Source organism: Penaeus japonicus, unplaced genomic scaffold (genome assembly GCF_977035675.1).
Source record: "Penaeus japonicus unplaced genomic scaffold, GWHDUDI00000001_assembly GWHDUDI00000014, whole genome shotgun sequence".
Taxonomy (NCBI): domain Eukaryota; kingdom Metazoa; phylum Arthropoda; class Malacostraca; order Decapoda; family Penaeidae; genus Penaeus; species Penaeus japonicus.
Genome location: NW_028234416.1, coordinates 30,224,922 through 30,240,887, shown reverse-complemented (window position 1 = coordinate 30,240,887; position 15,966 = coordinate 30,224,922). Strand labels below are relative to the sequence as shown.

At 33.9% G+C, this 15,966-nt stretch overlaps 1 protein-coding gene across 1 annotated transcript in view; it reads right to left on the bottom strand.

The window, feature by feature from the left end:
• Positions 1-202: 202 nt before the first annotated feature.
• LOC122258808 (ubiquitin-protein ligase E3B) overlaps positions 203-15,966 on the bottom strand; it is a 16,986-nt gene continuing 1,222 nt past the window's right edge. The window contains exons 2-20 of the mRNA XM_043025029.2: positions 14,754-14,949; positions 14,123-14,275; positions 13,191-13,293; positions 12,752-12,976; positions 12,346-12,534; positions 11,604-11,795; positions 11,217-11,435; positions 9,338-9,617; positions 8,562-8,733; positions 8,178-8,274; positions 7,541-7,735; positions 6,738-6,883; positions 6,456-6,592; positions 6,106-6,269; positions 5,619-5,756; positions 5,194-5,448; positions 4,708-4,872; positions 4,393-4,492; positions 203-4,209 (exon numbers count right to left, since the gene is read on the bottom strand). Coding sequence (XP_042880963.1) covers positions 4,025-4,209; positions 4,393-4,492; positions 4,708-4,872; positions 5,194-5,448; positions 5,619-5,756; positions 6,106-6,269; positions 6,456-6,592; positions 6,738-6,883; positions 7,541-7,735; positions 8,178-8,274; positions 8,562-8,733; positions 9,338-9,617; positions 11,217-11,435; positions 11,604-11,795; positions 12,346-12,534; positions 12,752-12,976; positions 13,191-13,293; positions 14,123-14,275; positions 14,754-14,914 — 3,276 coding nt within the window. The 5' untranslated portion in view covers positions 14,915-14,949 and the 3' untranslated portion in view covers positions 203-4,024. The remainder of the gene's footprint in view (positions 4,210-4,392; positions 4,493-4,707; positions 4,873-5,193; positions 5,449-5,618; positions 5,757-6,105; positions 6,270-6,455; positions 6,593-6,737; positions 6,884-7,540; positions 7,736-8,177; positions 8,275-8,561; positions 8,734-9,337; positions 9,618-11,216; positions 11,436-11,603; positions 11,796-12,345; positions 12,535-12,751; positions 12,977-13,190; positions 13,294-14,122; positions 14,276-14,753; positions 14,950-15,966) is intronic.

The following is a 15,966-nucleotide window of genomic DNA, read 5'->3' as shown; positions in this document are numbered from 1 at the left end:
TTTCCATTCTCCACAAAATGCCCACACGTATGTGTATATCTATATAGATGCTTACCATTACAATGTATACTTTAGAATGAGGGCCAAATATTGCATTTGTTTAGTCGTCACTAAACATAACCATTAATTAAAATGAAATAAAAAAGGGGAAGTGTAATGACATCGAAGTCTATATATCTAGAAGGAAATTAATAGCTTAGTATGTGTATACACAATATATTTGTTTAACACTACCATATTTACAATATTTACATCCTTGGCTGCACTGACAAAATCCCAAGAGCCACTCAACCATTTACATTAATATATCTATTTACATCATAATTTACAATCTGTGTATTGCGGATGCACTGCCATAATAACTCTACAAAATCTTTCAGATACCTGTTCCTATATAATGCAATAAATAATAATACTTTGATAAGTTTGGATACACTAATGAATATTAGTGCACGCTAACTTCACATCTTTATTCATTATTTTTAGGCTTTAATTTCCTACACAATGAAATGAGTCTTATTCTGGATAATGCCAAATAGAAACACTCAATCTGAAGGACAGGGCTTTCATGGCAAAATAATGAGGCAACTTGATGTACAGTAAAATAACATGGACAGTAATTTTCTTACTTCCAATACTAGAGCTGAAAAAAATTTCACTTCAGCAACATCAAAAATGTATAAAGAAGCCTTATATCATATGGGACTAACATATTACCTGTAAATATTTTCTGTATATCAAGGCTGAGAAAGCCAAACAATTTCATAACCTTAAACGATAATGGTGAAAATTTTCACGAGAGGCACCAATTATATTTTTTTAGGCACTTGTCGAGAGGGTAGCCACTGCAACCAATACCTTAAAGAAAGGAAATCTAATGAATCAGACTGACCTTCCTTACATGGGTAAATGCATTCGGTTAAATTTTCCTTTTTAGTTTTCTATGTAATGCACCTGAATACTAGGACAATCCATGTTGCTGAAAACACCAAATGTGCAGATACCTTCGTCTTAAACTGCCAGTATTATAAAGCCTGGCCAGTACACACAAACTCCTGTTCTGTAACGTGCAATTAATATAATCCCAACAACAAATTGGTTTACTGAAATCTCTTGGGGTATCTCTTTCAAAATGCAAAATTGGACACATAGCAATTCAACGCTTGCCAATGCGTAGGCAATAAATTCATCAAAGGATTAATTGAATCACAGATTGTGGAGGTGTGTCCCAGAATGGTACCAAAGGCAAATCCATATACACAAAACCACCAAATTAAGTAAAACACAGGCTGAAATATGATGATGTATCTCTCTTCTGCTCCTCGGCATTATACATCACAAGCGGCAGCCAGTAATATTAAATATCAGTATGCAGGCTATTTTACAAAGGTAAAAACTAATAATTATTTTCTCTAATACAATAATCTAACATTAATAGCCTGGACAGGTGACATTAAATTAAAGATATCCTGCAAATAAATAATGAATAACATACAAATACAGCAACAGTAAATATATATTTCTTAAAAAAAAAAAAAAAAAAGGTCAATCCATCATGATTAAAATTCATCCTATTTCAAAAGCTCTAATATGCACAAGCTAACTCATACACACGAGCACAAGTAGGCAAATGCTTAAAGAATCAACCGTTTTGAAAATTATCTGCTGCGTCAACAGCTGGGGCATTAGTGGCAATGCTTAAATAAGGACAAACGGTCCTTATGTCTGACCAAATCTCATTAAATTTACTGTGACGGGATTCTGGCCCTGCTAACCATGATATTTCATGAACAATGTGTACTATTTCTCATCTGAAAAAGAAAGCATTTCTTAAAAAAAAGAAAAAAAAAAAAAAATTTAAGTGTGACATTTAACATTAAAATAACTCTAATTTTAATACCAAACAAATCATGCAAGTCAGGTTCACAGGTAATCTCATGGAAGATAACTAACAAGAGGTTATCATTTATTCCTGCATATAAGAAGATATATTTTGAAAAAAAAAAAAATCTATACATAAAACGAAAAAAAAAACGGCATATAAAGAAAATGATCCATTATGATAAACAAACACTAATATGACCTGCATGGATTTTAAATCACGATATTTGACTAATCCTTGATTCATACATATGCCTTTATTCTAAACACAGTGCAGTGCAGTGCAGTGCATGCAATATATGTTATATTTATCAGAACACTCAAATATGTATGTATATGAAAAAACACAATTTATCAGTTGCTTCAAAGACACAAATAAACAAAGGCAGAAAACAGTATTTAAAAAAAAAATGCTTGATACAAAAAGCAAAAGTTTATATACTTAAAACCTTAAGAACCAACTCAAAAAAAAAAAAAAAAAGAAAATGAAAAAAAAAAGGATACTGGAAATTACGGTTACATAATGTTACACTACACTAGTATTAGTCAACCTACAGGGGAAGTTGCATGTTTAGCTGCAGGAATTCATTTAAAATCTCCTTTTGCTTCAGTCACTTCACACATGCAGAAAATCAATTCTACCTTTATTTTTTAGGGTTCGTTTTATCTCCGTTCATTCATTCAAAATCTTACCGAGTCGTTCAAAATGTCCGTTAAAAAATATTATTAGTCAACCCTATCACTTCCTCGTAATTGTCTGAATAAAAAAATGATTGCTGCGTCAATGCAAGCAACCCCATCTACTTTCTACACTAGTGGGCATCATGTCAGTATTCCGAGGATACATTTCAGTCAGTTGAGATGTGCACATCAACACGAGCATCTATATCTTATGGACTTTAAATACCACATTGGCATTAAAATTATTATTATTTTTTTGTTTTTTTTTCTTCACTTTATTCATCTTGAAGGGAGAAAGGGGGAATAAGAAAAACTAGTATACATGCTGATTAATAATATGCAGATGACATCAACTGACCAGAGTGCTACGTCTGAATATGCAGGCCCATTGAACCTGGTAATAATATCACAGATGACAATACGATATATGCACATCAAGCTGACGTTAGAAAATCCAAAATATAACACTTGGCGATGAGGATAGTAACAGCTCTGATATATACCAAGCAAAAAAAAAATCCACCTAAGTATTATGAATCTACTCAAAGAGAATGCACATGAAATCACAATGCAAAAGAAATAGATACAAGTACAGGCTCTACTAGCCTCCCTCGTACCTCAGGAAAATATGCACCGAGCTAAAGAAATACTGAAAAAGAGGATTCTCGTCAGTCTCGTCTATTTACATCTGGCTATATATATATATATCATTAAAGACTGCTAAAACAGAGTAGAAAGAAAAGGAATGTTTATAGAAATTTGCCACGTTAAACAAAATCTCAAAAGATTTAAAACTAAACCAATAACGCAAGGCAATGACACAGGCATACGTAAAAAGCCTCAACGAAACCAAAGCCTCCTCGACGTTTCTATACAACAATATACATACTACTTACAGTAGACCTGGAAAAATATTCATCTGTTTCTCCCAAGGAGCTAATCCTCACACGGTGCAACATCTAGCTATACAATGACACACATTTGTTTTCCCCTTCCTACAAACTATGACTTGAGTATCTACTTTTTTTGGACGCGTTTCAAAATCTTTTCAGATTCTTCGCAACCATATTTTTAAACTTGCCATAAATACATGCAATAAAAGAGGAGAAAAATTATCATGGGAGAGTCTAGTTGACCAAACCGTGAAGAGAAAGATTCGAAGGAGAGCAAAGAAAGGAGTTCTCAGCATTGAATTTTATGACGAAGTTATGCATTTAATGATCATATTTCAATATTGAAAAAAGAAGAAAAACAAACAAACAAAAAGACATTAAGGATTTAGAAATAATGCATAGCTCTAAAATCAATTATATCATGATTTCTCAGATTCTCACTTTCAATTAAATCCACCACATAGGAAATATATCTTTTATCATCTAGGAAAAGAGATGCAGTTGGCTGAATACAGATACTGCACTAAAATATAATTTGAACTTTTTTTTCTTTTAGCACAATGATTTTCTTATGAGAGTTCAAAACCAGTGTTGCTAGTAATGGCATATCTCAATTTCTCTCTCAGTGTACTTTTACGCTGGTAGTTGGGTAACTTCAACAGGTTAAAGCAGGTCGAGGAGGTTGGCAGGCGATTTACTGGGTCGCGTTTGCGTATGGCGAAGAAGCCACGGATGACGCTGCCAATGGTATCCCCTGTAATAATGAAAGTTCAGTAATAACAATATCTGGGAAATATTAATTAAGGGATACTTCTCAAGACAAGGAAGATGTAACGATAGCAATAATAAATATCCCATTCTCCTAAACAACAAAGAAAATGAATCAAAAACAAAGTTGAACTATGCAACTAGTCTTCCCCGTAGGAGATGCACTCACCTGTATCCTCATCATCACCAACCTCCACACAACGGATTGAGAAGGGCGGCTCCAGGTGCGTGAACCCGAGGAGTGGGGGTTTCGAGCAGCTGGTCACAAACTGAAAGGACATCATAGATAAGCAAAAGGAAGAAAGACACAGAAGTTAGAGATGAGAGAAAAAAATAAAAACATCAACTACATGAGAACCACTTTCTAAAAAATAATCGAAGATATCAATGAAGAAATCGAAGATTAATAAGGCAAAACAAGTCTCAAATCTCTCGTATTGATTTCCAGCAATTTTGCACATCTGCACTTCTTGCTTTGACACACCTTGAGAAAGAGTGCTCTCTCCTCCTCCTTGAAGTCCTGCTCAAGGATGTCCCACAGCCAGCACACGACACGGTGTTTGTCATGGAAGCCACCGTAGTACTGCGTGTGGCGACGGAGGTCCTTCAGGTCCACGGCCACGTTGTCGCCCGAAATCAGTCGCTGGAACTGTGAGAGATGGATAGAAAGTTTCATGTTAAACTTTGAACATGAATTTTTTTTAATGATTTAAAACTAAGAAATAATTATTATCTTCAGAATCTAAGTAAAATATCTTTAAAGTTAAAATCGTGTTATTCCGTAATTGATAAAAACGTAATACACATCACATCATTATATGATTAAAAGTTTAAAGTCATGTTTGGTAATATCCAAACAAATGAACAAACAAACAATAACACACACACATAACCACAGACACAAAAACAAAAAAGGGAACATTTTCAGACTAACAGCAAACGTAAAGTCACAAAATAGTCATTCCTTTACCTCCGGCACTGAGAAGAGCCCAAACCACTCAGGGTTGACGATGGACCGGAACCCCCGTATGAAGGCTTTGGTTTGCTCTTTGATCTGGGTGTGCATCTTGAAGTGGGCCATGAGGTGAATGTAGACGATCTTGTTGTCGTTGGTCACCGACACTGCCTTCCCTCCAGGTCGGAGTTCGTGGGTGATGATCTGACCCAAGTAGTCCTCGTCGTAGGAGAAGGTGAGGTCAAGGTCACTTACGTCGCCTTCGTAGTGCTGGGAAACAGATGGTCAATGTTGGGACGCCATTAGAGTTTATAATCTTCAAAGGATATTTATTATTTCAAATCACCTTCCTCACAATTATTTAAGTTTAAAGGATATTTCTAAATGCATTCAAGTTTCTCAATCAGTTTCTTCACATCTATACATGCCAAACTACATACCTTGATGTAAGTAAGTGACTTATAAAGCTCAGGGTCTAGTGATGGTAGCTCATCAATAGAGGAGTACAAGGCAGACTGCTGTTCACCGAGAATTTGACTCATGAAAAATGATGCAAATGGACAGTCAATCACAATGCCCTGAAAGAAAAGAAGAAAAAAGAAAAATTATCACAATCTCAGTATTGTGGATTTCATCCTACAATATTGCCTTCTGGAGAAAAAGGGCTGTTTGTTTCTTTATACTTTGACTTACCAATGATGTTATTTCTGTCATTTGAAAAGCTCATGAAATCTGGCAAAGGGCAATATTTGCATCTATAAAAGTAAAAGAATTGCCAAAATTCTATCAAAATTAGCTATGAAATTATCAGACTAAAACTGCTCCCACAACCAATTTTCAAATACATTTTGTTATTGTCTTGTCTGTTCGATATGCCACCAAGTGATGCGCACGGATGGGGTTAAGAATGATCTGGCACTCACTCACCTCATACACAGCCTTGCCTAACATCTTGCCAGTGAACTCAAACAACTGTAGATGATTTTCCGTCATTGAGGATGTTGGGGATGGGTAAAGCCGTTCCTCGCTTGTCAGACGGAACAAGTTGAGTGAGGGATCAAACACTCGCTTTAGGGTCTCCTCCAAAAATTCTGCAATAATTGAATAAATGTCATGTAAATCAATATATAGATATAATTGAAGTAGTGAAATAAAAGAAAAAGATATAGGGATAAAAGTAATACCAAATGAATCTAGTAAAACAGCTGCAGTAAAAAATACATGGATAAAGAAAGTAACTATATGAAAAATAAGAAGACTAAAACCCAATATCTGACCTTTAAAGACTCCATCCTGATCGATTCCCGCCTCATCTAAGCCCTGTTCATTGATGAAACGGACTCGTATCAACCCCTTAAGGGCTTCAGGTGACAGGGAGGCCAACTGTCTATACCCATCCTCAACAAGACGAGATCTGTTGACAAAAATAAAATCTATTGGAGAACTGCTTTGATTGAATAATACTTTAGGGGGTAAAGGCTATCACTTTATGTCAAATTAACACATGCAGGAATGTTCTTCATTTGTACAAATCACATCATCAAATTCAATGTACACACCTTCGTACTGTGATAAGTGTTGACTGAGGAGCAGCACATGCTGCTTCAGTTAGTCCTAGCACATCCTTCTCATTTGCAACTTGCATTCGCAGCAAGAGTACACGTTCTTCATGAGGAATTATGTGTGGCATCTCTTGCAACAGTACCTGAAAGCATCAACATTAATCAAGTGTTTCAATCCGCTACTCATTTTATTTATTCTTATCCATGCGCATGATTTACAAAGTTGTCTGAAATGCCTATTCCTTTGAGACCATGAATTACCAAGTAAAAATAACAAATAAATTATCTATGAGCAATGCCTGACATACTCAGCACAAATATCCTGAGTGATAATATCTACAGAATTGTATAAATTAATGATAATTAGAAATGTCTTTTCAAATATATAATGGACAACTGCCATTTCAAATCAAAAACAAAAAAATTAACATGGCTTCTATACAGATTATAACATCTACACTGAACGGAAATTAATGTCTCTGAAATATCACAATAAAACAATATGACAATAAAATTAATAAATGTAACACATACACACACACACACACACACACATATTATATATTATATATATATATATAATATATATATAATATATATATATATATATATATATATATATATATATATATATATATATATATCTCCTCCCCCCACTAGACACTCAATACTCAATATTTTTCAGGTCTTTAGAAAATGTATCTTTCAATATCCTAAGTGCAATCAATGAGCTTTCCTTCCTCCCTAAACAACACGACAAACACACGACGCAATAAAGTTGACCGCAAAGCATCTTTTACCTGTGTGCTTTTCTTCCCCCGTCCAAAGTCTGCCATGAATGACGACACCCGCACCTCCTTGATCAGCCAGTGAGTATTTGGGACGTATCTTCTGCGTGAATTGCGAGTGTACAGCAGCATGAACAATGTGTGGAGGGAAGAGAACAGGGGACTGTTCTTCACATTCCGAACATCCACAAGGCCATTGTGGATCAGCTATTAGTGTTGAGGGTGGGAAAAGAGGGAAAAATTTATGTAATTATTTAATTTCTATAAGAGAAAAGAGTAAACCTGGACAATATAAATAAAGGAGAAACTAAGCTAAACAAAATCAAAATGTGTTCTCTTGGTTAAAGTGCATACCAGAAGTGACATAGTCAAACACAGGCCTCCTGGAAATTAATGGTAAAATCTGTCAAATATATGAGAAACAGGAGTCCAAAAAGCTCATTCTATATTCAATAAAAGGATGATGATGATGAATAGGAAGAAGAAGTAAAAAGTAGGAAGGATATGGATTAGGATGACGAAGAAGACAGAACAGGAGACAAAGGAGAAAGAAGAGAATGAAAGAAGAAAAGAAAAAAAAAGAAAAGACACAATGAAAGCTTATCACAAAAATATTATTAAAACAAAGTCTATCACCAAAGAAACCTACTTTATATATGAAGTTGTTGAGAAAATACGCCATTGCTGCATAATCAGCAACACTGAAGGGCTTCTGCTTCTCGTACATCTCCATGTCGTCCAAGATCCTGAAATATCAACAAGACTGACTCAAGGCACTCAAATGTACTCATACTGGTTGCATGGGAGGTTAAGTATTCTCATAACCTTCAAATGTCATTAGCAACAATAGTAATAATAATCTTCATAATGAAATTGATAATAATAATAATAATGATAATAATAAAAATGATAATAATAATAATAGTAATAATAACAACACTAATTCCTAGAAAGAGAGAGAGAGAGAGAGAGAGAGAGAGGGAGAGAGAGAGAGAGACAGAGAGTGAGAGAGAAACATGAACGTCATACTAACGTTACTAGGTGGGTGGTTGCGTCGCAGAAGAGCATGAGCATGTGGAATTCCGGAGCAGATGCTTTGGTTGACACAGACAGCAGATCCAAGAAACTCTTTAATCCGCACGTTGGCCCAAGGGAGAGCAATATCATCCATAGATGGATGACTATATCACTCTTATAGCACAAGCCTAATGAAAAAAAAGGGGGGATTATTCTGTGCAATACTACCTTCTTTCTTTTAGTGCATGAGAACGTAAAGAATGAATCTTTATAGACTCATATGATAAGAAGATTCATCCACCATAATTGCATTTTTAAACACCAATAAAACAAAACCACATTTCATACATATCTTTTACATATAAAACCCTATCCCTCATCATTGAATATCTTTTAACCCTGGGAAAACTGCATACACTCAAGTCACTAGAGCTATGGACTCGGGTCTTTTGTCTCTCATTCCATTGTATTTCATGTTTTGGGGGAATTTTTAAACTTACATATCCTTATAAATTGCAGTGAATGATTGTTTCAAAATCTAGTTTTCCAATGAAGTATATAAAAAACAGAATGAAACTTAGAAATCCAGCACTTCAAGGGGCTAGATAGAAAGGGTTAATGAAATATTAAGTGCAAAGAATAAAAAAGGGAAAAAAAAAAATTTCAAGAGATTTTTTTTTCTTATGTATTACTGTATTTATTATGCTTTTCCAAGAATCATATAAACATCATTCTAATTACAAGATTTTATATACTGGATAAATGAACCATATGTAAAAAACACCAACATACCTGTTAGGATATCCATGCGTAACTGAGACAGAGTAGTAGTTGCAGTATGGTACATGGAGCACACCATGGCTACTGTCGATATTTCGTTTGAGCCCAGTTTACGGTATGTCCCACTTTTGGGCATTCCTCCGGTGCCCAGGGAGCTGTTTTTGCTAGAGGAGCTGAGCTTGCATTCGAAAGCTTTCTTTAGGAGACTGGCCGAGGTTATGGAGCTCAAGGAGGAGGTGGTGGAGGTCAGGGAGAGTCCAGAGAAATCATTGGTGTCACTTATTAGAGGTTCCTGCAAATGTATACAAATAAGGTGGCTTGTTCCGAACTACTTTCAAATCAGACTGTGTGTAACATGATAGTATGTTTTTCTTCAATGCCATGCCCATTTAATTTTGGCAAGTATAATTATATAAATATAAATATAAATATATATATATATATATATATATATATATATATAAATATATATATACAAATATATGTAATTATATTTGTGTTGTTTTTTATTTCAAAGAAACTAAACCAAATTCTCATAAAACTGTTTCTCATTTCGTTGGCATCTTATCGTGTTAATGATTTTTTTTCATTATCTTGCATATCATGAACTGCGCAGGACAAAAGTAAGATTATTCCTCAATTTTCCACTTCTTTGCGATGTGCCCAAAATCTGGGTTTTGTAAAATGCATAACACACATATATCATGAGAATTGAGTCAACAACAGCAAATGCAGAAATAAAATCTGCTTGTCATTCTGTATAAAGAAAAGTAGTTATTCATCCATTCAGGATAGGGCGTATTTTCGGCTACTCCCACTCATTGCGTCTACAATGCAAAGGCATGTAAAAATATTGCCATGTTCAGAGGAGCTATTTTAGTTGGAAAAGACTTTACAGCAATGGTTCTCTAGTGTTACTTTATTGAACTTTGCCTATATTCTTCATTTCTATATGATAATACCAATGATAAGTGGAATCACTCTTTCAGTGGGGTATCAAAAAATAATTTTTTCATTTATAATTTTTTTTCAAAACGAAAAGAAGAAAAATTTAAATAATCATACTTTGTGATGTGATGTGAAGTGACATCATGGATAATTGCCAATTAGAAATAGTTTTACATTAGTAATTTTCCATCTTATTATATTACTTAGCCAATCACATTTGATCTTACAATAGCTTTTTGATTCAGATCTTTTTATTGAACCGATCAGAAGCAGAAATTACCATGATTTCATCAATATTACGTAGTCTTCTGTGACGTCATTTTTTTTGTTATATCACATTTTATGACATTCAACCACTTTAACTAAAGTAAAAGAGTCTAAGAAATTATAAAATAATTATATTTAAGAACAATCTAGCATTCTATTGCTGAGGTTTCAGCATGCTACAATTGTCCAGCCTGGAAATTGGTGAGAAAATGCACGATATCTCAGGACATCATCCGAGTCCGGGGATATATTTCCCGACCACGTGATAGGACGTCAACCAGCGTGAATGGGTTAGTCATGTTCAAAATAAGTCCAATAAATTTCCTTAAGAAGAAAAAGAAAAAAGGAAAAAAAAAAAGTGAGAAAAGAGAATAAAATATATAAAATAAAAGAAAAACAAAACAAAAAACAAAAATAGAAAAAATTGAAAAGGATAACTGAAAGAAAGAAAAAAAAGGATGAAAGAAAGAAAAAAAAGGATGAAAGAAAGAAAAAAAAGGATGAAAGAAAGAAAAAAAAGCAAAACAGGTTAAAAAAGGAAGAAGAAGAAGAAGAAGAAGACAGAAAGAAAGAAAGAAAGAAAAAGAAGAAGAAGAAGAAAAAAAAAAAGCAAAAGAAAAACAGGAAGACAACAGAAAGAAAAGACAAATCTCTCCTTATTCCCTTGAAATCTAACCTGATCTTTGACTAATTCCGTGAGCATGGAGAACATAACCCTGATGACGGGGCCAGACCACAGGAGTTGCAGCTGCGTCTTCACGGTGGACAGAGCCTCATTCAGGTGTTGGTCGAGAGGGCGGGAGAACCAACCAAGCACTGGGTGCCACTGTGTCAGGCTGCTCTGTTTTGTTGTAACATATTCTCTGCACTTTTCCAACAGCTTTGTTACTACAAACTGTAATTTAAAAGAAGCCATATGATATAAAGGATAATACATTTCTGCACTGCGTCCATATTTCTTTCTTGCATTTAATGTCAAAACAAAACAAATACTCTTCCGATGAAAATTCTGCATTAAGCTAAAAAAGTTCAAATGACTTTCACCTCTCATGTAAGGACTCACATTGAATTGCGGGAAAGCCAATTTCTTTAAGGCACCATCTCTCTCCTCGTAACCCAAATGCACAAGGTTGGCCAGAAGACAGAGAGCATAGGGGCCTTCCAGGGTATTGAATACGATACGCAGATTCTGCTCGCTCTGCATGAACTCGACAACTCTCTCAAACAAGTTACTGTTCTGGATCATCTTCAGACCCTAGTGAGAGAGAGAAAAAAGAAAGCAATGTAATAATATCATCTACATATAATTACACTTAACTTGAAAAACATAAAAGAAGGAAAGAAACAGTTTGGGGAAAAACTATGGCTATTTATTTAGCTTGGCAATAATCTTACCCTTCCTTGAGGAAAACCTTTACTCAAACTTGGAGCTCCATGTCCTTCATACAGCAGGCTTTTAAAAGGTAACTATTTCAAGCTCATTTCAAACACTGTGAACTAATTCTACAGATAGGAACTTTTCTTTGTATATATCTTTTCTTTACAAATTATAAAAAAAATGCAATTACAAATGCCTCTCTAGTAATTTTTTAAAAACTTGCACAAGTACACATACAAACCATCTACAACTACACATATGCTAGCACACATTTACCCATAATCACACTGATATATTTACATCCATCCCTCAACAACTATAGCCTTTATCTCTACACACACACACACACACACACACACACACACACACATATATATATATAAATAGATAAAGGGGAAGAATCTTTCGTTAACAAAAAATTCCTTACCTCAGGTGCCAGATTAACCAGATGATGAACCAAGGCAGGGACACTCAGTATGTGAATGGTTGTAAGTGAAAGTAGTTTATCAGAATAGTTGGTGGCTATCAAAGGTCGCAAGGCTAGGGTCACGACTGTTGTAATGGCTGGACCCCTCAATGCTGCTTTCCCTCTGCACAATCCACGTACAAGCACACACTGAAAAAATAACAGTAATAAAAAGATAAAAACAAGCAAAAGTAAAATGAAATAAAATAAAGTAAATTACACAGTACTACAATAAATAATTCCATGATCCAAACCGTTCTTAAACATATATCCAGTAACTAATCTTTAGATTCTAATCAATCACATAATATACATTGAAGTTCCTCAAATTATCAAAATCAACGAAGTCCTCGAACTAGGTACTAACATTGAGGGTTGTGTAAAGGCCTCTGCACACCAAGTCCCCCATTATATTTTCCGTTAGTTTATTGAGAGCTGGTCGTAGTGGTTCGAGGTTTGGTGCACGGATAATTCGCCAAGTGTTGGTGGCCGTAAAAGCGAGGAGAAGATGCAGGTAGAGTGATATCAGGCGATTGTCTGATGACACATCTGCATGTAAACTCTCCAACACTTTACACGTGATATGCAGAACCTGTAAGTGTTGAGAGATTGATGATATTCATATTCACTATAATGCTTAACAGTGTTGCATTAGTTACCTTATATTCACTAACACTCTTTTATCCAAATTAAAAGACAGAGCTTTATAAAACATTTGAATGCCCAGTTCTTCAACATTTTGGTCCATCACTAAAAACAGTCATGCATTAGTCATAAAGGATCTTACAACAGTAAAATCAACTCACATCTTTCATGTGCTGTATCCAATGCAAGGTAAGTTCTTTGTTCATCCCGCAAGACACATAACTTTGCTTTACATTTTCAGTATCCATACTTGCCAAAAGGTACCTGATAGCAGAAAGAAAATGAATCTTAATTAAAAATCATTAACTTAATAAAATTGAAAAACCTGTAAAATGCAAATTTGCTGATTTCAACCCTGATAAGGATATACTAATAAATACATTCACCCTTTGAAGTGACATTATAATTTTGCTTTCATAAAGATTCTGGCAGCTATGACTGCACACACAAATGCTATTACACATCCCATCTAAGAAAAGCATCTATCAAATTTTGGATAAGTTTGGACTGACAATTTACAGATTTAGATATTTCCCACCATTCATTTGCATTTATGAATCTTTAATGTTATATGCTATAAGCTTTTCATTATTCTCTAAATTTCTCAAACCATGGAATAAGATACTTTGACACCCCTCTATCAACAAAGTTCACTAGACAATATACAACTTTTTTATTAGTGAGGGTTACCAAAATTAAAATATCAAGCATATATTAGAAAAACCTCTGTGATCTAACCTCAGATAACTAAATGAAGTAATGTGTAACAAATTTCCTTTTCCCCTTGTAGTTTATCAGAATTTTACAAATCATTATTATTATTTATTTATTTATCTATTTTTTTATTCATTATTTTTTTTTTTTTGAGGGGGGGGGGGTTAAGTCTATATGAAAGAGCCAATGAAATCTTTATAGAGCCAATTAAATCATTATAGAAAAGAAAATCACAAACTTAATTATATACATTTGAAGACAATAGAAAAATTATACCTAAGATTCCTAAAATCTTACTTGTTAGATCTTAAAATTGATTTCTAAAAATCTGTCACAATTTTCCCTATTTCTCGACATTCAATCTTCACACTGCAAATACCTTGTAAATATCTCGAATCTTTTCTTGTCCTTTTCAAGTTTAAATATCTTTACAAATCTTGCAGCTTCCTTAAATGCTTCAATCGCAACAGGGAGAGAGTTCGTCTGGTCAGCTGGGGATGGTTCTGTGCCAAAGACTTCATCAAAATGCTCTCTGGAAAACAAATATTACTTATTAGTATAAATGGAATAAAAAGAAAAGTTTAACTCCCCACCCTCCCCCCCAAAAAAATCTTTATAAATATATACAGACAAATATATAAACACACGCACACGCATACACACGGACACACACACACACACACAAATATATATATATATATATATATATATATATATATATATATATATATATATATATATATATATATATATATATATATATATATATATATATACACACCTATCGATCTATCCCTAGCTCTCCCCAATAAATCATTATGTTTTGACACAAATTCAAAAACCTCGACACAAAACCTGAATGTGAATGTAAGGAAGAAGTGGAAGTGGAAGAGGAAGAGCAGGAAGAGGAAGAAGAGGATAATAATAGTAATAATAATAATAATAATAATAAGAGAATAATAATAATAATAATAAGAAGAAGACAAAGAAGAAGTTTTATTGTCACTAACCTCGTCTTCTTCTCCCCATGGCATCGAACAAGCCAGCCACGTATGGCAGCCTGAATGGTGACAGCTGCCTCATCACGCCTTCGTTCTGCGGCCCGCTCCTCTCTAGCTTCCCTGGTTGCCTCGAGAAATGCTTCACGATTGGACTCATGGGTGCTGAACATTTTGCTGATGGATGGCCAGGCTCGGCCTTATCCACCTAAATTGGAAGGGAAAATGGATTTAGTATTTAATACCATGGCCAGTTCATAAATATCTATTGTTTTGATGTGCAGATGAACTTCTTCAACAGTGCAAATTCCTACCATGTATGGTATGAAGATTTTGTTATATGCTAGATAACTGACATTAAACAAAAATCATCTTTGTAAATTATGTGGAGTAATACCAGATGAAACAATATAATGTAAAGAGAATTTCAGAATGAACTGTGCTTTCGCTTTCATTATTATCCACAATCTTCTAGGATGTTTGGTGTCCATCTATGATATGGCAAAAAAAAGTTTGACTAAGTAAGTATTTGAGATGAGAGAAACTACAAATATACATGTGTTTTATAGATGAAATGTATATCTCCATTTTCTATTTGTGTTCTGGATCCTTTTCATTTTTTTTTTATCATAGAATTGATCTCTAATCTAAAGACTGGCAGTACAAGATTATTTGCTAATGACCCATACTTGAAGAACTAAATGACTTCCCTACCATACACTTTGGTCACGATTACAGAAGTGACATTTTTATATCATAACAAGTATAAAAATGACATTATTACATCATTATGTCTCATAAAAGTTGTTTGTCATATAATTTTCCATTCATGAAAGTCAAGTCTCTGAAAAATATTTCTAGTAAAATATTTAGTCATTCATTCTGCATCCTGTTAATGGAAATAAATACAACTTCACATCACAGTCAAATAAATATATCTATAAATCATTACTTTATATGGAAGAATGAGTACACTGTGAAATATCTAAATACAAAATTCAATTGATAGTGTTTTTTTCATTACTTTGAGAAATCTCATTCTCATTAATATTAATATTATTATTATTATTATTATTATAAAAACAAAACAAAACTGAGGAACCTTCTTTTCATTATAGTTTCTTTCTTTTTAAAAATTTGGAGAGCCACATTTCCATTACTTTAAACAGTATACAACAGCTGATATTTACTCAGACTATTTACTATAGCATTACTTCTTGTTATA